Genomic DNA, 27,523 nt, shown 5'->3' with positions numbered 1-27,523 from the left:
TATTTTTAATGTTTTTTTTAACTAAATGTCCAACGTAAATGCATTTTTTTACAAATATTCAGGAATTATATAGGAATGTTTTATGTGGAATCGAAGGTTTGTGAGGTTGTGTTTGTTTTTGTGAGAGGTTAAGAAATTAATTCAGAAGATAGCATGAAATATTCAACGTTTTCATTTCTTTGTTCTGTAACGAGACACTAACACGAGAATTTGGTGGGAAGTGGAGAACGAAGTATCCTAACACTAGTTTCCTAGGTTCCCCCCTCTATATCTCTCTTCCATGATTTGGACTTGTGCCTCTTGAAAACTATTGGCATGGTTTCTACGAGACAAAGTTAAGGTTCAAATCTAGTAACATAATTTTTTTTATGTTTTTTAAAAAAAAAGTAATTTTTGTTTCCTTTTTGTTTCCGCAAAATTTCTTTAAAAATTGTTAAAAAAATCAATTTTCATATATTTACAATAGATAAAAATCCTATATTTTCATATACATGCTTAATTTTTTTATTGTACCATTTAAATAAAACTAGTGCAACTACCCGTTTTCTACCCAATTATATTAACTCAGGGGAACCCTATACGCATGACTTATACAATAGACTAAGTGGAGACTATAAATCCAGCGATGGCCAGCTATGGCTCCAAGGCCCAAACAGCGATTAGTACGACCGTTAAACTAACTGCTTCCTGTTTGTTGAACAAATATTAAGTTATCTAACATAATATTATCTAATATTGGTGTTTATTTACACCCTTGTAGTTCAGTTGTGATGTATCCTATTGTGCTAAGTAGTTATGGGGTAGGTTTTATTCAAAGAAATAGTTATTATTTATGATAAAAAATCTTTAAATACTTAGAGATATTTATTTAGAATTGAAATGAGCAATTGTCACACGCTAATTTTAACTATTTCTATTTGGCTACTAGGGCGAAACCGTAGATAAAACTAGTATCAGTGTATTAACAACTAAAGATCGATGGATATTACTAAATTGTACACAAGTAAACTTTTGACATATAACTATTTATACTAAACATTGATATATTTGGATACATTTATCGAACTCTCACAAGAGCTTGAGAGAAAGTTGAGAAATATCATATAAGTTCGACCCTATCCATATAATTCACCCAAGGGGAGGTTTTCTTATTAGCAAAAATAACACCCCCTCCAGAACCAAGAAAACAGCGAAGATTGTATTACGTGAAAACAATTGACGAAGTTGAATTTGAATTAAATTAAATTAATAATGTACCAGCCTACTTTGTCTGTCAAATGACAAAAGTTGGAACTGGATAGATTTGTGAGAGTTTATTGTTTTCTATAATGATTTTAATATAAATTTTAAATGAGTTAACAGATTTTGTCTCTTGGAAATATTTATTTAGGAGGAGAAATGTTGAAAGTATGTGCAGAAATATTTAAAAAAAAGATAGAAAATATCATCTTATTATGTGTCGAAAACGTTATTAGTAGTGTATCTATTTTAATTTTTACCATTAGTTAATATGTTTGTCATTTGCCAGTTGTCTTTACCGGTTAGTAATTATTTACAATCAGCTCACTCTGTAAGAATTCAGTAAAGTATACAAAACAACTAATATATTGTTGGCGGTAGTAAGGCAATTGTGTCAACTGATAGACGGTTGCCACCCATGACCATGGAAAAGTGGGGAAAGGAAGTATTTTAATGGGAACGGAGTGTCTTAACTCTAGGTTCCTAAGTTCCCTCTGCCTACACTACCTACATTATTAAGCATTACTAGTTGAACATTTTGCTTAAATCAACCATTTTGTTAAATGCACCTCACCTCAAGCATTGTAATTTCTCAGCAACAAATGACCAGTAGTTAGTTTAACTGTAGTATTAATCGGTGTTTTGTCTACTCGGCGCTAACCACCCACGATTTATGGCTCTTGCCCTCCCAAAGATATAAGATAGCAACGACACTGCTACACTAACTTTGGAATCCGATAGACTATATATAAATTACCTTGTCTTTTGACCCTACAACTCAGTAGTTGTACAGTTACCAGATATACATAAAATTTGCAAGATATTGGCTTGGAATTGAGGTTTTTCAAGTTTTTAAATTATTTTATAAAATAAACAGATCCCCAGCTGTAAAATCACAAAGTATTTTAATAATGTAAGAAAAATCCGAAAAAAGTGGAAAAAAGTGTATAAGTCATTCGAGCACCCTTAGGATCGTCGCCTATTCGCAACAATTGCTGTTCAATCGCTCGTTAGCAGCCACCGGAGCAGGAAAACCTTTGAAGGGGGAAAATTAAGAAGGAAAATGTGGAGTACGCAAACAATGTAGACTACCCAGCGAGTCTACTTGTGCTACGAACTTCTTAGTGGGTACTAACTTGATGCTTAGTTTTTAGTACCGGGGTGTTAGTTTAGTTGGTTGGGTGAAACTTTTGAATTTTGTTCTGTCAAATTTGTATACACTATTATATTTTTTTTGTAACCTAGTGTTTGGACAGTCCGTTTCCATTAAGACCTCTTCACCATTTTCGGCCGAATTCGTCAAGCATTTTAGATTTTCTTAACATATTTATAAGTTTATTTATATTATGTCTTTTATATATTACCTTCATATGTTTTTTCATATTGATATATATAGAGAAAGATTTATTTTTAAGTTTATTTTTATATATAAATAAGTATTATAAGTAGTATAATTTAGCGTTTCTAATTTGTGCTACTTATATAGTAAGTACCTCAAGAGATGAGTTCATCTCGTTCTATTCAGAATTATAATATATTATTTTTCATCTTTTTACTAGCTAGACGCAACCTACTGTTAAGACACTCCGTTCTCCATTTTCCACCGTTATTTCGAGACATTGTTATATGTTTAACGCCACGCTCTACCTCGTTACCAAAGCGTGAAAAAATATCTTTCATTTTTATAAGAAATTAAGCTGCTGTAATAAACACAAAAAAAAAGCATTTTGTTGCTTATACGTTTCAAAATAAGTCTAAATCCGAATACATGCTGACATTTGTAGCGCGATTGGCGCGATACTGTCCCCCGCGGCCTTTGTTGGAGGCCTGGCCTGAGCACAGTGAAATAATTACGTTCAACACTCTACAAATCTAATTTGTTTTAGGCATGAATGTAAATTTAACTTTTTGACACTTTTATTTTCTATTTTTTTTCTGTATTTTTTTTTCTCAACTCCCTTTGTTGATATTTTAATCGTTTGGAAGTGTTATGTGCTGGTGTCAAATGAAATGGTTCGTGATATGGGTAATTAGGCTATGGATTTGATCTAATTGAGGGTATAAATTATTTTCATTTTCTTGCTCTTGTAATAAGGTCAATATCTCAATAATTGAGCGACAAATGGGAAACGGAATGTCTTGTACTAGATTCTCTCTATCTACCGTGAAAACTATAAAAATACGACAAATATTTAAAAAAACAATATTATTAAAAAGTCAGTCTCATATATGTAACTATATAATATTATACAGAATAGCATTTAAATACTAATATTCGTAATATACAATTTAGAGTACTAAATAAGTATTTTTTGCGATGATAACATTCTCAAAAATATAATTTTAATAATATTTTTCTTATGTTTATCTATGCTTTTATATATATTTATTTCTTTAATACAAAAGAAAAGTTTCTATAAAATTTTAATATTCAAATTTACAAAGAAGAATTATAGAAAATAAATACAAAAAAAAACCCCATCTCACGTCCGCCCCGTAAAGAATTACAACATATTCAAATAGTGTTCAGTAAAAATGATAACTTCTTCCCCAGTGTAAAATATTTCATACTAAATCGTCGCGGAGATAAAACGGCCGTATTCGGAGAGGCAATCATTTATCGTAAACAAAACATTCAGTGGAGCGTTCACGAGATACGGCTACGGAGGCGAGCGCGGTCGCGGGATGCGTAAATCACGAGTACAATGGCCAATGGAGGGAACGGCCAAATTTTCACTATTTATACACCCCCGACTTACTGAACTACGGAGAGAAGAAAGTTTTAGGACAAGACTTTTTTTTTTATTACATTTTTTTTCAATGTCACCCGTGTCATAGTGTGATAGATGAAATGAGTTTAGTGTTGTTGTGACAACTTGCCCCTTTTCCCTCTTTTAATGATATTCCATACAAAGTATTATTGTATTTTTATAGAACTTAATTTTTAAAAAATATATTATTACAAATATATTTTAATGATAATATCCGTTGTCACATCGATCAACGTACAGTCTATCTACTACAGTCTTGCCCCTTTTCCCTCTTTTAATGATATTCCATACAAAGTATTATTGTATTTTTATAGAACTTAATTTTTAAAAAATATATTATTACAAATATATTTTAATGATAATATCCGTTGTCACATCGATCAACGTACAGTCTATCTACTACAGTCTTGCCCCTTTTCCCTCTTTTAATGATATTCCATACAAAGTATTATTGTATTTTTATAGAACTTAATTTTTAAAAAATATATTATTACAAATATATTTTAATGATAATATCCGTTGTCACATCGATCAACGTACAGTCCATCTACTACGGTGTCTACAATTTTATCATAGTCATTTAAGGCTTCGCATTTTTAAAGGCCTGTCGAGGCTTAATATCAATATTTATAGGGGAAAGGAAATGTCAGAAAATTTTATAAGCGTAATTTGAGCATGTACGAAAGTTTCTTAGAAGTGACGGCAACGACGGCAATAACACCCAATCTCCAACTCTAACAGTCGTTGGGAGCAAATTGTCACTCGACCGGAACGAGAACTTGCTCGCTTCTACCACTTTCACAATAAAGCTCATTTTTAAATAAAAATAACACAGCCGTCTGTACATTGAGGCAGTTAAGAGTGAACTTTTACTATAACCATTATCGCCGTCTCGCCCTTAGCACTGTCCAAGTAAAAGTTTCAAAGCGAAATTCTTATTTATTACTACACTTTTCGCGTTTTGTTTCTTCGCTTCGCTTCGCTCCGCTGTTGCGAGCAAATTCTCATTAATTATCGCATCATGCTATGAATGTTAATCGATATTTACGAGAGACGCCTTGCTTAATCGCCCATTTGGATGAGTTATGATGGAATATAAAGTAGGTTTTATAACATTTTGTATTTTGTATTAATTTAACGGTGCAAGCAGAGAGACAATCTAGTGATGTGATACTGTGCATTTATAGCACTACTCATATTTAATTCCACATAATTATTTAAGATGACTGGAAAAAAAAGTATAAACATACCTTCGAATAGGATCCTTTTAATATTTAACTTTTTTATAGTAAATTTTTGTGTCATATGTTATAAAAATCTCTAACAAACTAACCACACCACTTATACTTAAAACTATACTACAACAAAATATTAGAACAATTCAAAGTGTCTCTAGTTCACTCGAAGTAATGAAATTTTTAAAAATTTCATTTCTTCGCTCTGATATCAGCAAAGCGTGGCTTTTGAATTCCGCTCCTGAAATCTATCCTTAGCTTAACACTTTTAAAATGTCTCCAATACATTTAATACTCGACTCTCGTAACTTAGACCAGTCGTTTTTACTTCTATGCCTCTAAGCAACACTTCTTATAAGTTCCAGTTTTCCGTTTATTGCTTAAAAAAGTAATTTAACGGGACGCATCTACATAATGCCGGTGAGTAGCAAAAACAAGTTGTTTTCTTTGTATTTCATTCGAAAGCCCCGGGGACAGTGCGGGCCCGTGTACGTGTACTTGTAATATAACCAGCGTGACCCGGATAAGCGTTGCCAACATCTCTTCGCTCATACAATTGTAAACGTTGAAGTAAATTGTATTGTTCGGGCATTTTTTGGCTTATACATACATGCATGGATATGTGGTATGCGGGTACTTGGTTTGTTAAACTGTGTGAATTTGGTATCGCTGTGTTTGGATGTAAGACTTTACCAGACAATTGGATGTGAGAGGAAGCCAATTTAATTGGTTTTATATTTTATATTTTTTAGGGTTCTGTACCTCGAAAGGACGGAAAACGGAACTCTTTAAAAGATCACTTTGATGTCCGTCCGTTCGTATGCTGAAAATTACATCAAATGCTTAGGTCCACTATCCTGTGGAACTATAAAAAAATTAAACTTCTAAGCCAACGCAGTCAGCTGCAAAGATACAGCCGTTCATGCCGCAAATTACCAAAAATTTTCGAAACTCGCAAGGGAATCAAAACCTACATGGTACTTCCCGTGAACTCAGAATCTTTCAATTTGGTACGAAGTAATATCTTACAGAAAAACATGGAAAAGTGAAAAAATATAAGTATTTCATACAATAAAAATCATTATAAAGTTAATAAGTGAGTTAACTTTATAATGATCGTTGAGTTCCACTACTCAATTGGCATTTCATACAAATGCCAATTGAGTAGTGGAACTCAACGACGCCATTTGCCTCATTATCAGACCTTTGCTCGAGTGGGAATCGAAATCACAACCTGTCGTGTCTACAGCCCCTACTGCCCCTACGCTACATATTTTCATTTACAATCAAATAAACTACAACCGGCTTTCTATATATTTTCATTCACAATCAAATAAAACATACATTACTGCACACAAAGGTACTAAAGCTCCAAAACACATATATTTTTCAGTGTAAATTCAGACACACTTCCGCCTTACTCCAGAGCAGATCATTAATCCAGCACCGGCAACCGGCAACCGGCAAACAACTCAGCAATTAATACTACCATTATACTGATAGAGAACCAGCCAACGTAACTCGAACGGAATATAAAGAACTCTATTATTATATTTACGAGGTGGTAGTGGTTTCTCTGTAAGGTAGCACCTTTGAGATGCCATTATCACGTTTCTATACTACTTTAGGAATAAATTATTGTTTTTTTTTTCGGCTTTAGTTCGCATTGCAATTAAGACCTAGTGTTAAGACACTGCGTTCTCTTCCCCCAAATTCGAGACGTGTTGAGTATGCCTTACTAGAGCAACAATTTAAATCTAGTCTATTCCCCCGACCAGGAATCAAATCCACTGCTATTTCGTTCACAGATACATTCTGTCCCACGCCGTCGTAAGTAAGTAGGTATATTTAAAACATATTGTTGTGAAGTAAAATTTAATTACAAAATCAACTGACGGCATTCGTACCCGACAAATTAAACGAGGTGAGCAAAAAAACTTGGCCAGTGCTAAAGCTGTAGAGTGGCGCATCCTTAAGCCACCTTAATTAACGTCTCTCTAATTAAAATTCCATTCATTTGACCAGAGCAGAGAAAAAAACCTAAATTATCTTCGGACATCCCTTCTAATGTAATTTAGCGTTTTAATACGTAGAATCATTTTTAACCAGAGGACGTCGTGACGCAGGGATGCAAGGGTGTGACTGTAACGCGACGATCGTGGGCTCGATCCCCACTCGAGAGAATGAATTATTTTTTATAAATGTATGGCAGTTCCGCTACTCGATACTCGTTGCGAAAAGTGGGGATTAGAGTGTCTTGACACTAAGTTTTCTCCGCCTACTCTGCTACATGCGGGAGATAAAATTTATCGATAAAATTATTTGTTAGCTTTTACTTAAAAATCTTGTAAATTACCATTCGATATTAATTAGTAGCTTATAAGCTAAAACACAAAAAGGGCAACATAAAACCCATAAAAGCTGTAGCAAGTTAATTAAAATAGAAGCTAACACAAAATCTCGTTTTCAATCTCATCGTTCAATATAATATTATTCGTTCACCTCAAATATTAACCAGTCAGCGTAATAAATTGGACCGGTGGAAAACTTCGCTTTTACTACATTATGGATTAATTAGAAAATGCTGAATGGTGGATAAAAATTGAAACTTTTATTTTGTAATTGTCTTAGTAACAATAAAAAGTTTGTAGTTCTCAGAATTCGGTTTAATATTAGGTTAATCATTAATTTGCATAATAATTTACATATGTATAGAATTGGTATTTGGTAATTTAGGAGCAGCAAAACAATGGGCTGCCCTGACTGCCGCCTTTACTAGGAACTGTATGAATACTCACACAAAATTAGACCTCGTGGACTGTACTTTCCGCTCATTTTGCTTAACTCTGCCTGTTGAATAGAAAAAAGGACCGAGAGTATTTTCAGAAACTTTTCAATAATTTTATATCGAAGCACATAGCACATAGCTCAGGCTGTAAAATAAACCAGGCCACCAGATAGTTTAGTTATGTTATATAATTAAAATTGATCTTCCAGTTTCAAAGTCGAAAGTTTGCAAGCGAGTAAGTAAGTAAGTAGGTACACGTCGTCGTGTCGACTAGTGAGTGAATTTTGGAATTTTCGGTGTAAAACTTTATCAATTTTCATCGTGGCCGCAGGCGGTGGCCCCATTCAATTACAGTATCATCTAACCGAACTCATCTATCTATAACGGGTCGGTTATCTGGCGTGTATTAAAAGTGGATTGGGGCGATTTTTTTTCTTTAGCTAGTAGCCTTGGCAAATGTTTCTTGTAGGTGTGATTTGTTAGCTGTGCTTTCTTGAGGTGTGATGTAGAGGTAAAAAAAACATTGAATGGCGACTTTTTGCAAAAATTTTAAGACATTGCGAGTTGAGTGGCGGAACTCAACCCCGCACTTTGCAGACCTGTTGCTAGAAAGGAAATGAAAATATTAATTATTAATAAGTAATTAAAATTTGTGATCCCCTGAGTGGGAATCAAACCTTTAACTGTTGAATTTACAGTCACACGCTATGCAGCGACATAAATATAATTTGTGACATATATAGAAAACATAGTTATTTTCCTTTATAAAATCGATAAATTAAAACCAAATAATTCCATTACTTTTTGTTATTCCCACCATAATCTAACCACATTTTTATAAATTATTTTCTATTCAAGCTATTATATTACTATTATATGATCCGTTTCGCAGTTTAGTGGAAAATAGGGATGCCATAACCATCTCGGGAGAACTTACATAAAAATATTAAGTTATGATATGGACTTCTTGTTATACGAGTATAAGTTTTATAAAAGAACATTATTTAAATATTTTTGTTTAGTTTTTGAAATAATCTCTGCTCTGTTAAGACAGTATGATAAATCACGGCGTTGATTGCCGCCACTGAACGCGCAGCGTCTTAAATTCGGGCGAAATGCGGAAAACGGAGAATCTTGGCAATAGGTTTTCCCTGACAATTTATCAATTTATAAATTGACTATACGAAAAGTGTTTGTAAGTCCCGCATATATATAAAACAGCCGGCAAGCAATCAACAATAGCTCTGTTAAACGTAGTTTTAAACAATCCCGTGATCACCAACAGCTTGTTATTCAAACATTTTTATTGGTATTATATTATATAATATTTATGTAGCGTAGTAATAATAATTTTAAATTTAATTTTTAAAATATTGAAATATAAAACCGATTCTAAAATTAAATTATATCTAGCTATGTATATGGGATATAGTTATATAATACAAACCTAAATTTAAACTTTATAATGCGAGAACGTACACGTACACTAAACTTACAAAGTCAAAAAAAAACAAAAAAGAAAGAAGGAAACATTGTAGTAGCCAACTTTTAAGTTTCATCCACAGGGGATTGCGGAGTTTGAGGCAATTCCTGGTCCAGGGTACGAATAGAGACAAACAAACGATGTACATACTTATCGCATAAGTTTTAATAAGATTCCATTGGCAACGCGAATTGTAAAGTGTTATTTGACATTGGTTGGCCAGTTCTAATGTGGTTACTTTTTTTAACCGACTTCAGTATGAAAAGGAGGTTATCAATTCGACTGTATTTTTTTTATTATTGTTCATAGTTCAAAGTTGTTAGTAATTTTAGGTGTTACTTAGATTTTAAAAAGTTGAATCATATATTTCCAGTGATTTTACAAATATGTTTCAGATTTAATACTAAACAGTTAAATGTAGGAAAATCTATATTTTAAGATTTGGGTTAAAATCATTCTGAAAGAGCTATGTTTTCAAGAATAATATCTTTAATTTACATATAATAGAATATTTACATAATGCCACAATTGTATCTGTACAAACATTTTTTCTATTAGTTTATAGATCTTATTCTACTTTTTCTATATTATAATTATCATCTCTGGTATATATATTTGTGAAAAAAAAACTTATGCATATTATTTTTTTCAAGCTCATGCTTCCCTAACGTCAGCAAATCTAAAGTGTGCTCTCTAAAGGTGGTCCTGAGAAGTAGAACTATGGGAAGATAGATTGATGGGGTGGTTTGTTATATCGATATTATATATGAAAATTAAAAATTGTTAAATTTATCTGAATTCGATATATGTTACTCATTTTCTTAAATTTTATTTTTCACGAATCTTCTCTAAAATAAGACAGAAATGAAAGAAAAACTGGAAGAATCATAGAAATATATATATTTTTTTTTAGTTTTACGCTGTATCCCGCATATAACAGGGTAGGCAGAGGGAGCCTGGGAACTCAGTGGTAATACACCCATCAAGACATTTCCATTCCCCATTTTAGACCACGCTTTGGTGTCGAAACACCAGATCGAAGAAATGAAAATGTTAAATATTTAATTTCTACACAACTGATCCCATTTACAATCACACACTTGTGCCCCATAACTGGCCTCATCTGTGTAATAAATTTTCTAAATGGACTAAACGTATAGAAAATACAAAAAAAAAAAAAAACTAAAAATAATCGATAGCCCACTATCGCCATATCTAATACTTGACAACCACTTCACCGTGCCTGACCCGAGGACAATGCTCGATGAGCCCTAACAAGAGCTGGGTTTTGTTTTTTTGACACACTTTTGATCGCTGAGAAGTTTACGAAGTAAATTACATTACGTTACTTGTTGGATGTTGAGAGCTTTTAACCTTAATTCTGTTCTTTCTTCCCTTTATATTCTTTCCTTATTTAAATGACTTTTGTACGTAATAAGCATTAAGATTTTTTTTTATGTATATTTTTATATTTTATATTCCTATTATACGAGGTTATATCGATTATAACTAGGGATAGTGATTATGGTTAATATATTTTCATTTCTCCGTATGTAGATGATGTTTCTTTGGAGGCTGATTTTGCCATTGATTTCACTTTAACACTTTAACTATGCGGACCTTTTAAATATTATTTTAAATTATCTTAATTTTAAGAACCATAAACAAACAAAATTATATAAAAACTGATATTATATGCTACGGATACTACGGATACTAAATCCTACCCATTTCTAACTTTCTCTTCTTATGAATATTGAGTGAAGTTTCTAGAAACAAATTTAGAGATATGAAACTAAAGTATAGTTCGTTCTGGGAAACTTGTACTAAATAATATTGAAACAGAATATGAGACTAAAACCACCACCTATTTTCTAATGTTCTCCGTTTTTCACATGGCGTGGAGATTGGTGTTAACGTTAAACAACCCTTAATTTTATCAATCTGAATATAAAAATAATTCATTGCGCCGAATGGGAATCGAACTCACAACCACTTACACGTTAATAATCAAGAAGTAATAAATATAAAATTTTTCTTGATTCGCACCAAACAAAGCATAAATCGCAGTTTAAATCGAAATAAAAAACGAGGGGAGAACGGGGTGAAATGTAAATGGACGTATTTAAATAACAAAACACAATGCTAAATGAATTTGAAAGCAACAACGCGACCGAGCTCTAAGTTAAAGAAGATTTAAGAAATACGAACTGAATCACCGCCAGTCGCCGGTCGCCGGCTCGAATGTAAATAAACGGTAAATGTAAAAGTTAAAACATACGATAGTTTTGTTCTATATAAATTGTAAAAACTTTATTGGCAGGTAATTCTCAATGCTGATTGTTATTTTTAGATTGCTTTTTTGATCGAAAATCTTGACCCAACACCCAACACGCAACGCCTCTGCGGAAAATGGGAACCTATCCTACCGTGCGAGAAACGGTGTGAAGCTGATTTATTAATTACTTATATGAAATTTAAATATAAAAGAAAATTATTTTTACAATCCCGAAATTGGTACGGAATCCAAGAGTGGGCGAGCTCCACTCGCACTTGATTGGTTTTCTTATTTTTTTTTTTTAATTTTAGGCCAGAAAATAAAAATATTAGAAATATAAGCCCTTGAGTAAAGATTTAATATAATTTAATTAATAATAGAACATTCACGTGGATAGGCGGTCCGTTACGAGAATGTCTTCATGATCTCGCACTCGAGCGTGCGGCCGGCGAGTAAGGAAATCGTTCGGGCAAAGTAAATATTGGTTAATTAAGTGTAACCCCAGCGGCAGTCGGCTGGGGCAATGTTTGACTTGAGATCGAGTTTAAAACCAGTGCCTATAATATCTAGTCATTTTCTCTATTCAATGTATTATAATGTTGAAACTAAATTTAATTGAGTTATATATTTCGATCAAATGTATATGTACCTAACATATACACTGTAAATCTGTACGACTGAATTAATATATGTTAGTGTTTCATATTTTAGTGAAATAAAAAAATAGTTTTTTAATACATATTTTAATTGTATTGCATATTATAAAAAATTAAAAAATGTCAGTGAAAATTAAACGTTTAATACAAAGTTAGCCGAAGAAGTTTGTTAACCGTCAAAGTTAATAAGAAAGCAACATTTAGCGTTACTTGAGAGATCTCTCTCACAACTTTAATGACCAAGAAACACTAGAAGATCTTTGGTCTATCTATTTTCATTGAGAAAACAATTTAATTTTCCCCAGAATATATTTTATTTTGAAGCAGAAAAGTTGTACATTATTAATTAAATTGCGTTTGCAAGTCGGTATGTTACAAATTATATTTTCGCTTGTGGAATACGGGTATATTACAATTTCATAATTAAAAGTTCGAGAAAGTTGAAAGTTAATACTGTAGTGTTGATTATACGGAGAAATGTGGATTTCAGTTTCGTAATTTATTTAAAATGTAGTAATATATTATGTCAAATCACTTTACTCTCTTCTTACCTTATGGAGTTGGTATGTTTTGGTCGTAATGCTGATCTTTATGAAAGTGGGCCGGAGAAAGATCATAATTTATATTGAAATGTACTTGTATTAACAGGCATTAGGTTACGCCACTCATCTTGATTTCTGCAAGATAAAGCGTAAAGCTGAAAAATACAAATTTATTTTCATAATAATTATAAATTTAGACCCACACTAACCAATTGATCCCCTGTACAATGTATTATTTGTGTCTATATTATTATTTCATACAAAAGAAAACTCATTGTGCTATACTATAGGTATGTTTATTACATAGCTGGTTTATTATTAATCCAGCTTTACGACCTTTCACTCTCACAAACAGGTTATAAATGTAATATATCCATTGCTTACAACGTAGGTACTCGTACTGAAACGATATTTTCGACTGTAAATATTTAGAACTTGGCAGTAATATCGTAAACCACGAATGATCATTTTTTTTATAGTTTTCTATTTTTATAGTATTATTTATTATTTCTATTTTCATAGTATTTTCCGCGCCCATGTATTGTGTAGATTCAGTATTCCTTTTTATTATGTTTTTTTTTAAATATTTATGTGCATTTTACGAGCTTAGGAAGAGACAAGAAAATCTATACATTATCTGTCAATATTGCGTTTTTTTTAATTGGATATATTTATTTACTCGATATTAAAACACAAATAGTGGATTTTATATATGTAGTCTGGCCTATCTGCCTTTCTGTTTGTTTATGCTATTCTTCGAAATTGACACAGAGCGCTCCATCTATATTAAATTACAATTTATTAAGTGTATATTAATATAGATATTCATACTAAAATGACCAACCAATTTTCCATTAAGACACTTAAATATAATTAATATTAAGTAAATAAAAATGTATTTGCCTTTACATTTTCTATTTATTTATTTATTTAAATCTATAGAGATAATTTTGTCCCTAAGCCTCCTCCTACATCATTTGAATATAAACAAGCGTAATAATAAAAAATATACCAACCTAATTAATTATATTTATTTTTCCCAAATTTACTGATATTAAATAGATATCGTTCAATCATCTCAATAGATTGTGCAAAGCACAGAGTCCAAATATCGAAAATCAACAGGGACGTGAAACGGCACGAACCAATTAATATTTCCCGCGAGTTCGTTTGAAGTCCCCGGTCCCAAGCAAACGCAGAAATTGCTCTCTAATTGACTATCTGCTTGTCAATGCGTAAAATAATACGCCCTCGGGTGAAAATCGTACTAATATATGTGTTTGTGTATAATTATATATAATTATTACTCTAAATAGAGGCTCCCGTATTGTCTGTCTGTAATTAAGATAGATAGATAGATTTGATTATCACTTAGTTCTTTTTTTACCTGGCAAGCTGATATCTGCCACTCAAATCCGGCGAAAAGAATGGGCAACGGAAAATGTTAATGCAATACCTCAAGAAGCCAGCAAAATGTGAGGAACGGAAGGAACGGAGTATCTTAACACTAGGGCCGTTCTGCCTTCTCTACTGTACCTTGTTATGTGCGGGATATTGCGTGAAAAGCTGCAAACAATAAATGTATTGGAATTTGGGCGAAAAATAGAGACCGAAGAGTATTGACACTGGGCTATCTTGTATTTTTATATCATATATTTTTTATATGATTTTATGCAGAATAAAGAACAAGTGACACGATGTATGCCATTTCCTGAAAATATAATGCATCGAAACGCATTTGTAACCTAGCTAACATAACTGTATACAATAATTACTCAATTTCCATTTGGAGAAGTACTCTGAGTAATAAGACAAAGTAAAAGCAAAATATTGTTGTTTCCATCATTAAAACTGCAATATATCTGTTTCCAAAGCGGGCAGTTACGTACAAAATTATTTATTATTACTAGCTCTCTCACTGTCCCTCCATTACCTAAAATGCGAAAGTTAAGTGGATATAAATCTAACTTCATTGCCCAAAGACGACAGGTGCATAAGAAATTTACTTTCACACTAATTTAAGACACCCTAAGCTCTGATAATGATAGATTATAGTATTAAAATAAATATATATTGAAAGTAAAAATATATCATATATGTGTTTTAAAACAGCAAACATTCTTTTAACAAAAATCATAGCTCGAGCGATTGAGTTGGCATAATTGTACCCGTGATTTTACACGTCTAGACGCTATTTGAAACGCAGGTATTTAAAAAAAAATGTTTGCGTCTGCCTCCTGTGAAAAGAGAGGAATATGTACAACTTTGTTGAAAATTACTTGGATATGATTCACATGTGTAATAGGTATGTGTGTGCAAAATTTATGAGTGTGGGCTTTATTTTTTTTATAGCCTGTATATAGCAGGGTAGGCAGAGGGGACTTGGGAACCTAGTGGCAAGACACTCCGCTCCTATCGAAACACTTCCGTTCACCACCTTCCGCCGAATTTTTGAGGCACTGTGAGCCGAGTGACGGAACTGAACGCCGCGCTTTGTCTCTTTACCAGAGCAAGGAATGTGAAATTATTAAATATTTCACCTCTTCAAGTGAGAATCGAATCTACTCTCGTGTTTACGGTCACACGCTTGTGCATCTGCGCCACGAATATTATCTTCTTACTTTATCCTGTCAATTCCAATATATTTCAACTATAGATATTTGCCGTTTTATGTAAGATAAAGCACAGTTAGATTTCATCAATATGTAGTATGCTAAATTATCGGTATACGGAGAAGAAAGAAGAGAGAGGAGAGTGTAATTGGGCTCATACAAGAATAAGAGTGAACCTCCTGTATCTATCATTATAAACTTTAAGTTCAAACTACCATAAGTCACCACTAAATGAGCGAAACTTATAGACGCAAAACATTCAGTTTCTTGAACTAATAAATAATCTTTTATTGCAATTGCAAAAATAACGCTATGGATATTTGAAAATATATATATATATATATATATATATATATATATATATATATATATATATATTGCTATAGAAAACTTTTAGCCGGACCGCAACAATAAAGTTAGTACAATCGAAGCCACGAGCAATATACGTTATTTATGTTTATGTGTATATCCCATTCTAAATTCCAATAGGGGGCATGGGGGGGGGGCTGGTGGGCAAGGGGTAAGCGACGCTCGATCGCAATTGATTTGTTGAAATTACCCCCGCAACTGAAACACAGGGGAAATCTTGTAGTCGTGTTGATGCGGCGAACTCATAAATGTACATTGTTTTGATAAAAAATATTATTTGTAATGTACGTATATATTATGTAAATACGAGTACGTTTGTTTGTTTGTTTTTCCATGCTGCTATGCAATCTCTGAATCTGCTATCAAATTATGCCTCTGTGAATAGAATATAAAGAATTGAACTGTGAAGGCAAGCATAAAATTTATGGTTTGACATTGTTAATTTAGATTGATTTCTCGGTATATGGCGTTTCGAGCGTGTTAATTTAAGTTCATGGCAAAATTAACATTAAATTTTAAATGTGTCATTGTCATTTGTTTTAAAGTTTATTTTTCCATTTATGATTTCGAAAATAAATTAAATATCTTTTATCTTTCCGATATATTTTTCCTATATGTTTATAGATAATTCCATGCCTTTATTTGTACTCTTTAATAATTACATCAAAGGTCTAAAATAAATAATAAAATAAAATAAAAAATATTTCAGTCTAACACTACTATTTTAATACAAAACAATAACAAACTTGTACAATAGTGTCCGAAATTCAATCTATATTGAACGGTGCCCTGAATAGAAATAGTTGTGCAACCATTAATGTAAAGGCGATTCAAAGCGTCCAGACTTCGGAATGTTATCCAAAATACTATATTAAATAATAATTGAGGGTTATATTCACTGTAATACTATAAGTATTTCTGGAATTTAATAATATTGTTATTTGAAGAGTATTTACAAAGTTACCAAACGGTGTTATTCAGTTTTGTCAATTTAGTCTTATATAAATAAAATAAATAAATTAATCAACTTCACGCTGTATCCCGCATACAGCAGGGTAACCTCGACCTGCACTGGACAGAATGAATTATTATCTATATATATAAAATCGAAAGGTCACTCACTCATTACTAAATCTCAGAAACTACATGAGCTAGGAATCTGAAATTTTGCATAGCAGTTACTTATAGGACGTAGGTGCTCGCTAAGGCAGGAATTTGTAACATTCGACTTCTAAGGGGTTGTTTTTGGGGTTGAAAGTTTGTATGAAACTTCGTTACTACAAATGCTAGGAGTCTCAAATTTTGCATGAACATCACTTATAGGACGTAGGTACTCATAGAGACAGAAATTAATAATAACGTAGTTCACGCAGGCGAAGCCGCGGGCGAGCCGCTAGTTTATGAATATTTTCAATTCTTCGCTCTTGCTTACTTGCTCTTCGCACTTTTCACTCAACAGTAATAATGTCTTGAAAAATTCGACAAAAAGTGGAGAACGGAGCGTCTTAACACTAGGTTCCCTCTGCCTATCCTGCTGTGTACGGGATACAGCGTGAAGCTGATTATCTTAAGTAACTTAGCAAAATTTTCAATTAATTAACAATTGAGTCTAGCACCTAATAAAGAAATAATTTAAATTAATTCAAGGCAAAAAGTTTTGTATAAATAACACCGAATTAAAATAGTTTTAAAGTGTCGTGAGCCATCTGAAACTCTGAAATTCAAAACAAAATATGGCACTCGTAGGTCGCTGGGCGAAAGTTGTTGGATGAAAATTAATGAAATTCTCCCCTGGGGGACGACAGTCTTACAAAGGCAGCTCGCGACCGGACGAGTTGAGGTGCGTTCGGGACATGGAACGGCTAACTGGACGGGATATTTAAAGATTTTTTTATTTTACCGTTTTTGTATTGTGTATTTTTATTATATACATGAGATTTATCGAATGGAAATGAAAAAAAAATCGTATAAAGCGGGTTAGGCAGAGGAAACATAGTGTCAAGGTTAAAAGCGAATATCAACTCTACTTTTTCTATTATCAAAGCAGAGAATACATAAATAGATCGAAACTGAACCTATGACCATCGTATTTACAAAAAGTTGTGAATACGCCTCGAAAGATTTTTTTCTACTATTCACCATTTAGTACTTTATTAACCAAAAAAAAAAAGACTATAGCAATTTCTTCTTCAATTTCCTTATGAATGACCAACACTACCGTACTGTTTTAGCGAAGTGGAGAAAGCCAGACACTAGTACTTTATTACTTGGCCATAACTTCACCGCCCGACGACTTCACTCAACTGACTGACCCACTGCTAGTTGCGTCGCGAGTTTAATAAACAAATAATTACCGTTGACAAGTTAAGGCCCCTTGTATTTCTTTCATTTTTGTTTGTTAAACAGAAAATTGTAGGTCTTTTGAGTTCTATAGTGGTCTAATAATCTGTTTCGAAATCTTTTTTGAGCGATTCAGTCGTATTTTTTATTTTTTTTTACATTTCTACTTTCATTTTGTGAAAACCGTTTGATATTTTCGCGAGGCTATTGTTGATGTACCTACAGTTGTTTTATCTTTTTTTCTACGTTCGTTTTCCCTCTCTCGTTGAGTAGCTACTGACTGACATTGTGATTTTTATTGCGTTTTCTGCTTTTTGCGATTTTTGAGACAGAAATTATGAGTGACTCGTCATTGTGAAAAAATATTGGCCTTGATTCTCTGTAATGTCATTGGATATGTAAGTGTTATTTACTAGCTATGGTCAGTGCTTCAATTAACTAACGTTATAAGTTACAATTTAACAGAAGGTTGTAGTTTTGATAAATTAGATGTTTAATTATGAAAATGATAGTAATAATTAATTCTGTTTATATTTTTCTTACTCCGGGGATCCATTCTTCACTTTTCAAAGTATTTCGTGTAGAGCGGCGGTACTCAACAATATGTTTTGTCTTGTTACCAGAGCGAAATAATTAATTTCCCCGGACCTATACTGCCCCATAACGCTTCCTTTTGTTAATTTTATTAAGATTGAAGCATATTAAAACAAAGTGACTTTTCTATTCCATTCTTATTATACTTTCTCATATAGAACGATACATTGTGAATTTAGAAACACATTGAACAAAAGGTATAAAGTAAGAAAGAAGGGGAGAAATATTCACATGAAATTACAGCTTATTTAGGCGGCAGACTCGTAATGTCATATAATGGCTTTTCAATTTAGTACGAAATGCCGTCGAGATCCATTCGCGTATGACAATAACCTTTATTAAAAGCTTCGACGAAAATATGGCAATCAGATGGGGGACAAAAAATATTCTACGCTTTTGGTGAGCTTTCGATGCAAACGTTCGTGTCGTTGTCGCGTGTACAATATAATATAGGTATTTTCCTACGGTGAAAAGATCGTGCAGCTTTTTTCTTTTGGCTCGTTATGATACATAATAGGTATAACATTATGTTAATTAGATATCATTGAGCAGAAATGGATGATGTTATGTCTTTTTTTTTCCCGCACATAACCAGCGTAGTCAGAGGTAACCTAGTGCTAAGATACTTCGTTTCCATCCAGTTTTCATAAAAGTATATATTTTCAAACATATAGTAGTATATTAATTATTTATTTAATCAACTTAATGTAATTGAAAAGAAATATTAACATTCTGCACTCCTCTACATAAACTATAACTGTGGCAATTTTCATACTCTTCCGTACGTCCGTAAAAAAGGATACTTTACTTTTTGGTTCACGTATTAATATATATCTAGAAGTGTACTTATATAGTGGAAGGAAAACGAAGTTTTTCCTGTATTCATACACTTTTTTAGAATATTTATGTCCATATTATATTTTATTTTTAATCCTTTGAGTTTACATTAATATTAATAATAAAATAAGTTTTAGTTTCAAATTAATATACTTTTGAATTATAAAAACTTCCAAAATAATCAAAGTTAGTGAAAAAAAATACTGGTCTGAACATTTTTAATAAAGAATAATCCTATGTTCTCACATATATAAACCTACCCTTTAATATCTTTGACAGGAGGAATCAGTTTAAAAATGCGCAATATTTTCCTGTATCACATAGTCCCATAATCTGCGGGTGTGTAAAAGTCCTCATTTATCTGGATTTGGTACATTGTACGTCAGGTGTTTTATAATAGTCACCCTCACGCTGAGCATCTATTAATAAGAGTTATTTAAATAAATGCATTGGACATTTTTTTTAATTTGACCTTTTATATGATAAAAAATCCTATTTGATGATAAAAATAAACATATCCTATGATAAAAACTCTTACTTATTTTGCAGGGCTTATATTAAACTTTAATTATTTTGCTCTACTAATCTTGGACTTCTTTTTCTACGTTTCGCTTTTAATTACTAGACTTTTAACTACTATACACCTATAGGTTATCTTGGGCCTCTTTGGTCTAGTGGTAAAGCACTCCGTTAACACCTTACTCTGCAGAAAGCTGAACAAATGCGTGAAGCTTAACACATTTTCTTGAGACTTACATTCTCATTGCTTCTTTTAATCAATTTTGATATTATAATTTTGATTGCAACCCAAAATACATTGGAACGTTTCCTATGCAGTTAGATAACTATTGTACAACTTAGTTGTTTCTCTTTGAAATAACTGAAACGCGGCGTGCGTTCTGAATATAAAATAATTTAAATTTTATTATCCCGTATGAATATTTAATAAATTCTTTCACTATAATTTAATATTTTTAACAGAACACGTATTCATATTTACGTAGAACAATTTACATACGAAACCAGTAAATGTCTGGCAGCGCAACAACCACTCAGCACTTGGCAAGCCCCACGAAAACTGTTATATTTTGAAATATTGTAATCGAATTATATAGAGGAAATTGTCAAATTTATTCATGCTGTAAAACAATATTCAAGTGAAATTGATAAAGATAGTAGTTTAAAAGATTTAGAAGTACTTTTAAAGATTTAAAAATTAATAATAAGAATTGTTTTTGTTGAATAGTATAGAATCTCTATAATTGGCTCGACTAAATGAATAATTTATTTTGTTTTTATATTACATACAAACAGTAACTTTTAAGTTCGTAAAAATAAAAAATCAAAATATATCAAACTTTAAAAAAAATATCTTGTATGAAGAAATTCTATGACAATTGCCATTCCACGTATAAATGAATTGCAGTTAATATTTAACAGGCGCTTTAAGATATTTATAATATCAAAAATTTGATGTAATATAAGCTACGTTTCTATATCCTATTCTGTTTAACTTCCAGACTTAATTGAATATTAATATAGTAATAAAATATCGCAACTGCTAACAAACCAAAAAAAAAACAAAAACAAAAAGTGTCCAAGTGAAAATTAAGTGCAAGAAGTGTTCTAAAAGTGAGTGTGGAAGGTTTGTTCAACATCATCCGTAAAGCATGCCGTTGTACCGGACAGAACGTTTTTAATGTTTGATCAGACAAAGTGGCAAGATCAGGTGGCGATGACGCGGGGGGCGGGCGTACCACCGCGCTTATCAGTTGATAAGCCGTCGGTTGATAAGAGGCCGGCACACGTTGGTGGATATTCACCGTGACCAGGCCGCTCGGTACCCAGCGGCCGCCGCCCGCCATGCTGCAATCGTTGAACGCACTCGCCGGCAAAATATCGCCGGGCGGCGGCCTCGACTCCAACGCTAACAGGCACACCCACCCGAACAGGAACCACAAGGCGCTGCCGTACTCGAAGACTAAGTGAGTGGAATCTTTTTTTTTTTTCTATTTTTTTTTTTGTTGTCAAAATTAAGTATTTTTTTTGTAAGTTAGTATTGTATTTGTAGTCAAAGTTGCATGTTTTATTAACGATATGTATAGTAGAATTATTATGATGATTTTTGGTTAAGTAAATTTTTGTTTATTCCTATCGACTGCTGTTTTTTTTTATTAAGTATATGTAAGTAGGTACATGTTTGACTATCTAGATTTTTTTAATAAAAAAATATGTTATGAAGAAGATATTTGTGTGTGAATAACCTTAGGTTTATTCCAATACGAACACGTATAAGATATGCTGATAAACTGATAAAACGACATTTTCTTAATAATAGGTACTACAGAATATGTTCATATACGAGTATACTTCTATTAGGACAAAGAATTATCCTAGAATTATAATATAAATAAGTTATGGAATATTACATTTTTAATTTTATAAATGTAATCTAACAACAATTATGATACGTTCTAAATAGTTCCATTATCATTGGGTACACAGTGTCGTGTATGCGCATACGCATCGTGAATCATTATGTAATTTAGAAGTGTGTGGTTTAAATGTTTCTTTTTAAATCATACTAAATGTTCGAGATTGAGAAGTAACTTAATTAATTAAATCTAGATTTTTAATTTATTTTATATAATTATTAACTTAATTTTAATTTATTAACATTATTCATAGAAATTCTGAATTAAAAGCAATTTTTATTAGTTCTATAAACAATTGACTTGTTGCTTCCGCATGTTTATAAGTAACTTAAAATTATATTTTTTTGTTTTAATCTGATTATTAAATATTTACCTAACAATTTATAGAGGAAGAAATATATCTTATACAGTTTAAAACTATTATCGCAGACTTGCTCTTATTAAAAGATGTAAATAATTTTATTTATCAACGAGATTATTTTTTTATTTTTCTCTTACTTCATTGACAGACTAGATGCGATAATATTTCCATATGATACAACACTATCGATGAATGTTTATTTTAATCAATAAATGTTAATTTTAAAAACTTAAGACTCAGCACAAGGAAAGCACAAATATAGATGAAGATAATGTTACTCTAGCATCATTAACATCAAACGTGCTAAATAAATTGCAACCTGAAGTTGAAAAAAATAAATATGATTATCTACAGTAGATATTAGTGAAATTATTATAAAATACCCTGGGTTTTACATAGATAATGACCATTTTCTGTATACGCGAGAGTTGCGGAGGTTAATAGACAATTAATACTCAAGTTCTTACAATTTTTTTTTTGCTTAAATAATTCAATAAAATTTAGTTTGTTGTCTTTTTTTAATTTGGCTAAAAGTTTCAATTCCCCGTGTAGGTAATATTTATTATATACTAGCGGCCCGCTCGCGGTTTCACCCGCGTGAACTATGTTATTATTAATTTCTGTCTCCATGGCTACGTCCTAGTGACGTCTATGCAAAATTTGAGATTCGTAGCATTTAGTAACGAATGACAAAGACAAATGTCATTAGTAACAAAGTTTCATACAAACTTTCAACCCCCAAAACAACCCCTTAGAAGTCGAATATTACAAATTCCCGTCTTAGCGAGCACCTACGTCCTATAAGTAACTCCTATGCAAAATTTCAGATTCCTAGCACATGTAGTTTCTGAGATTTCGTGATGAGTGAGTGACCTTTCGATTTTATATATATAGATATACAATCGCCAATTGCACGACAACGACCTAATATTATAGTTATTTCTATTTGACCACGCCGCAAGTAAAAGCAGGTGTATTATATAATATATCATTAATATAACATTTTATTAGAAAACATTGAACATGTGTATTTAAAATTTAGATAAATATGTGTTTTAAACGTTTCTGGGTCACGTGTTCGCAAACAAAGATTAGTCAATGACTTATTCGCGTTTGTGAGCCAAGCTCTTCTTGACTTAAGCCTTAAATGTTGTAATCAGTTCATTGATAAGAGAATATCATGACGTGTACATGGTGATATTAGACCTGTTTTTTAACTACTAAAATTATATTTAGATGTTTTAGAACGATAATTGTACGTACACGACTGGCTTCATATCCTAAATAAATTTAATAAAAAGCTTCACGCTTTTTCTTGCAAAGCAAAATAGTGTTAACATACCGATACCCACTTTCTTCCCATTATTCGAGTATATTATATATCTTTACTTTAAAAAACTTTACTTATTAATAGTAAGAGACCTTCCGAGACATAATACTGATGATACTAAAGGAAGATCACGTAAAAAACATGAGGACTCCCCAAAGGGTATGTATGAAGAGGTTAATGACAATAGCGTTTTTCGCTGCATTCTCTCTGCCTACCTCACAAGGGATAAAGCGTGAAGCGTGAAAAAAACTATATAATACTCAGTATTATAATACACTCACATTTGATTAGTTGACGTATATAAAAGATTTTATCTTTCAATAAGCTTAAATTTTCCACCTCTCGGAATTGTTTAGTAGATACAAGTATGTAATATGCAATGCTCTTGGAAATGTCTGCTTCTATTCATGTGTTATCATCCCATATTCCATAGAGACTGTTTTTCCAGAGTAAAAATCATTTCGCTGTTTCCATTTTGAAGTCAGTATATTGGCAGAGTAATCAGTTAATTAACATATCGACAGTTGATATATCGTTGTTGTTGGGAAGACCGACTGCACATGATAGTTATGGGTTCGATACCTACTCAGGTTTTTTATTTTGTATTTTGGGGGCTTTTTTGTTTTCTTGGGTCGGTAAGGCAATAAAAAATAAAAAAAAAAAAAGAGAGAGTCAGAACAGAGAGTCTTAGCACTATATCTTCTCTGACCCTACTGTATTATTGTTCATTAATAGGTACTTAACAAAAAAATAGAATAAATAATAAAAATTGATAAGTTTTTTTTTACTTTCCGTTGTATCCCACATATAGCTGGTTAGGCAGATGGAAATTGGAAACCTTCTGTTAAGACACTTCGTTCCCCACTTTCCGCCGAATTCTGGAGGCATTGCGTGTTGAGTGGCGACAATTAAACATATTAAATATTTCTTTCCCCGATTCGATTCCCAATCGAATCCACAACCATCGCGTAAACAGTCACAGGCTCGTGCCCCTTAAAAGATAAATAAAATAACATAACTTATATAATCTATATATATAAAAGGACTTGTCCTCACTGACTGAGGTAAGACGCACGCACAGCAGTAACCGCTGATGGTAGAAACATGAAATTTGGACAGATGTTTACTTTCATAATCTGGACATCCACTAAGAAGGGATTTTGAAAAATTTTAACCCTAAAGGGGTAAAATAGGGGTTCAAAGTTTGTATGGAAAAAAATTTAAATCGGCACCGATTTTTATAAAATTTGAAATTTAGATTTTTAAAAGTATTTAATTGAACACGTGTTTCATCGTTTTCTAGAATTCTCCCTATAAGGGTACAAATAAAGGGTTGAAAGTTTGTATGGAAAAATTCTTAAATCGCCACCGATGTTCATAAAATTTAATATTTAGACTCTTAAAAATATTTAATTGAACATGTGTTTCATGGTTTTCTAGAATTCACCCCCTAAGGGTACAAATAAGGGGTTGAAAGTTTGTATGGAAAAATCTTTAAATCGCAACCGATTTTTATAAAATTTGAAATTTAGACTCTTAAAAATATTAAATCGAACACATGTTTCATGGGTTATTAGAATTCACCCTTAAATACGCAAGCGAAGCTGCGCGCGTCCGCTAGTACATAAATAAAATAACTTATTATGTCAACTAAAATTTAAACTTTATTATACATAAATAAAATAACTTATTATGTCAACTAAAACATTAAAATGATTACCTATTTTCAATCTAAATCAATGACATCGTATTCCCGAAACGCTCGTTAAACGAGCTTTCGACATCTTTTTTAGGCACACAGGAAATTACCTTTCATAATATAATTTTCTATTTGCAATATTACTTATATACATTAGACACTCGGCTGTATGAATTGACGCTTGTCTCGTTTCCACAGTGATATTATTAATTCCCCACGCATTTGACAGAGGTAATAACGTTCACCCGTCGCAACTCCCTGTTTGGTGTATTATATTATTGTATTATATTATATTAATGTAACCAGTTCGGACTGTAAACGCGATGGATTGTGGGTTCGATTCCCGCTCGAGGAATCGACCATTTCCTTGCTTTAGTAACGAGGCAGAGCGCGGTGTTGATTTCCGCCATTTAACACGCAATACTTTCGGAATTCAGCGGAAAGTGGGGAATGGAATAGTCTTTATAGCAAAGGAGTTTAACGATATGAGTTCGCTCAGCCTACCCTGCTATGTACGGAATACGGCGTAAAGTTACAAAATATAAGAGAGGCGATTACCACTTTGGTGATTTTTTAGGATTATAGATACGGGTTGGAATTTCATGTGTATATATTGAACATTTATTTAATTAATTTAATGTAATTAGGATTATTTAAAATGAAAGCTGTAATTTTTTAAAATATAAATAGTATCTAAAGCCTAATACACGAACAAATTCCTTAAGTCAATAATAAATAAATGAATGAGACTTAAAAAAAAATTAAAATAATATGTTGCCACATACTAAAATTAAAAGGAATATGTCAATAGTTGTCGAAAAAACTCAATTTCCAAGTCACGTAGGGTTGTTATCCTACATCTGATCTTTACCCAATTAGGTAAATCCCTTGTTATCGAAAGACGAGAGTAAGAAATCGGAAATTTGTACCAATTATCTTCAGGGTTTCCAAATTCTTAGTAACTAAAAAATAAAAAATCAAATCAGCTTCACGCTGTATCTCGCATTCAGCAGGATAGGCAGTGGAAACTTAGTGTTAAGAGAAAGAGTGTCTCAACCCTAGACCCCCCAGCTTCCCTCTGCCTACCCTACTATGTGCGGGATAAAAAAAACGTTTTAAGTATCTACTGGCTGACTTGACAGTTACCTCAAGTATTTTATAATTAGGCCCATATAAAGTAATAGTTACAATTATATTTAATTAAACGCGTCAAGCCATATAATAACAAATAAACCTTGTTATTATATTAATATTGCTCACGTGACTGGCGCTCGCCCGTCACAAATGTCACCCGGTTTATTTGTTCTTCGTATATCAGAACCGGTGCGTATCTAATGCTAACTGTGCGTTTGTGTAGACCTCCACTAGAAGTAGATAGCTATATTTATTTTATAGCTAATACCGAATATAGTTTTGGTGTAGGTGCAAGTATTATATTTTTTTCATATTATATTACTTTCCTTTTATTGCTTTCCTCTGAGTTTCGACGTTACGTCGTAGGTATCTCTCCATACCTCTTCCGCCTCGTCCCCTGTCATCGACCTCTTCATTGCCCTTCGGAGGATCCTCATGTTTAGCATAAAAAACTCCCTTTGAACGATGATTGAGAAAAATATTAATAATTTTAACGTATCTCTTTAATATGAATACGGTAAAATATGCAAAGCTACGAACTGTATTAAACACGATGGAGAAAATTGAATATCAATTTGATTAAATAAAAAGTTAGTACATATGGGGAAATCAATTTAGTAAATTAATATGTTTAATAGTTCTTTTTCTTCATATAAAGTCATACATATATTTACTTTACATATAAAATATATGTTATTTGTTGTCACTGATATAAACGTTATTTAAATGAGTTCGAGTAGAAAGTGGTGAAGGGAGTGTGTCTACACTAGTCTCTCCCTGTTTACTCTGCTATTTAGGAAAAGGCGTGAAGCTGATTCTA

General features: G+C 32.2%; 1 protein-coding gene across 10 annotated transcripts in view; it reads left to right on the top strand.

Moving 5' to 3' along the window:
* Positions 1-27,523, top strand: part of bru1 (bruno 1) — a 350,067-nt gene that overhangs the window by 190,711 nt on the left and 131,833 nt on the right. For 6 of the 10 annotated variants that reach the window (XM_085203418.1, XM_085203416.1, XM_085203414.1 and 3 more), the window contains one exon: positions 21,265-21,729. The exons of 2 other annotated variants lie outside the window; for them this stretch is intronic. In XM_085203418.1, the coding sequence (XP_085059544.1) occupies positions 21,608-21,729 (122 nt within the window). In that variant the 5' untranslated portion in view covers positions 21,265-21,607. Of the gene's footprint in view, positions 1-21,264; positions 21,730-27,523 lie in introns of those variants that run through there. 2 more of the 10 variants (XM_085203420.1, XM_085203417.1) reach the window with 2 other exon arrangements.

This window comes from Heliconius melpomene, chromosome 19 (assembly GCF_056956725.1).
Source record: "Heliconius melpomene rosina isolate 202511_hmr_F chromosome 19, ASM5695672v1, whole genome shotgun sequence".
Lineage (NCBI taxonomy): Eukaryota > Metazoa > Arthropoda > Insecta > Lepidoptera > Nymphalidae > Heliconius > Heliconius melpomene.
This window is presented reverse-complemented; position numbering and strand designations above follow the sequence as displayed.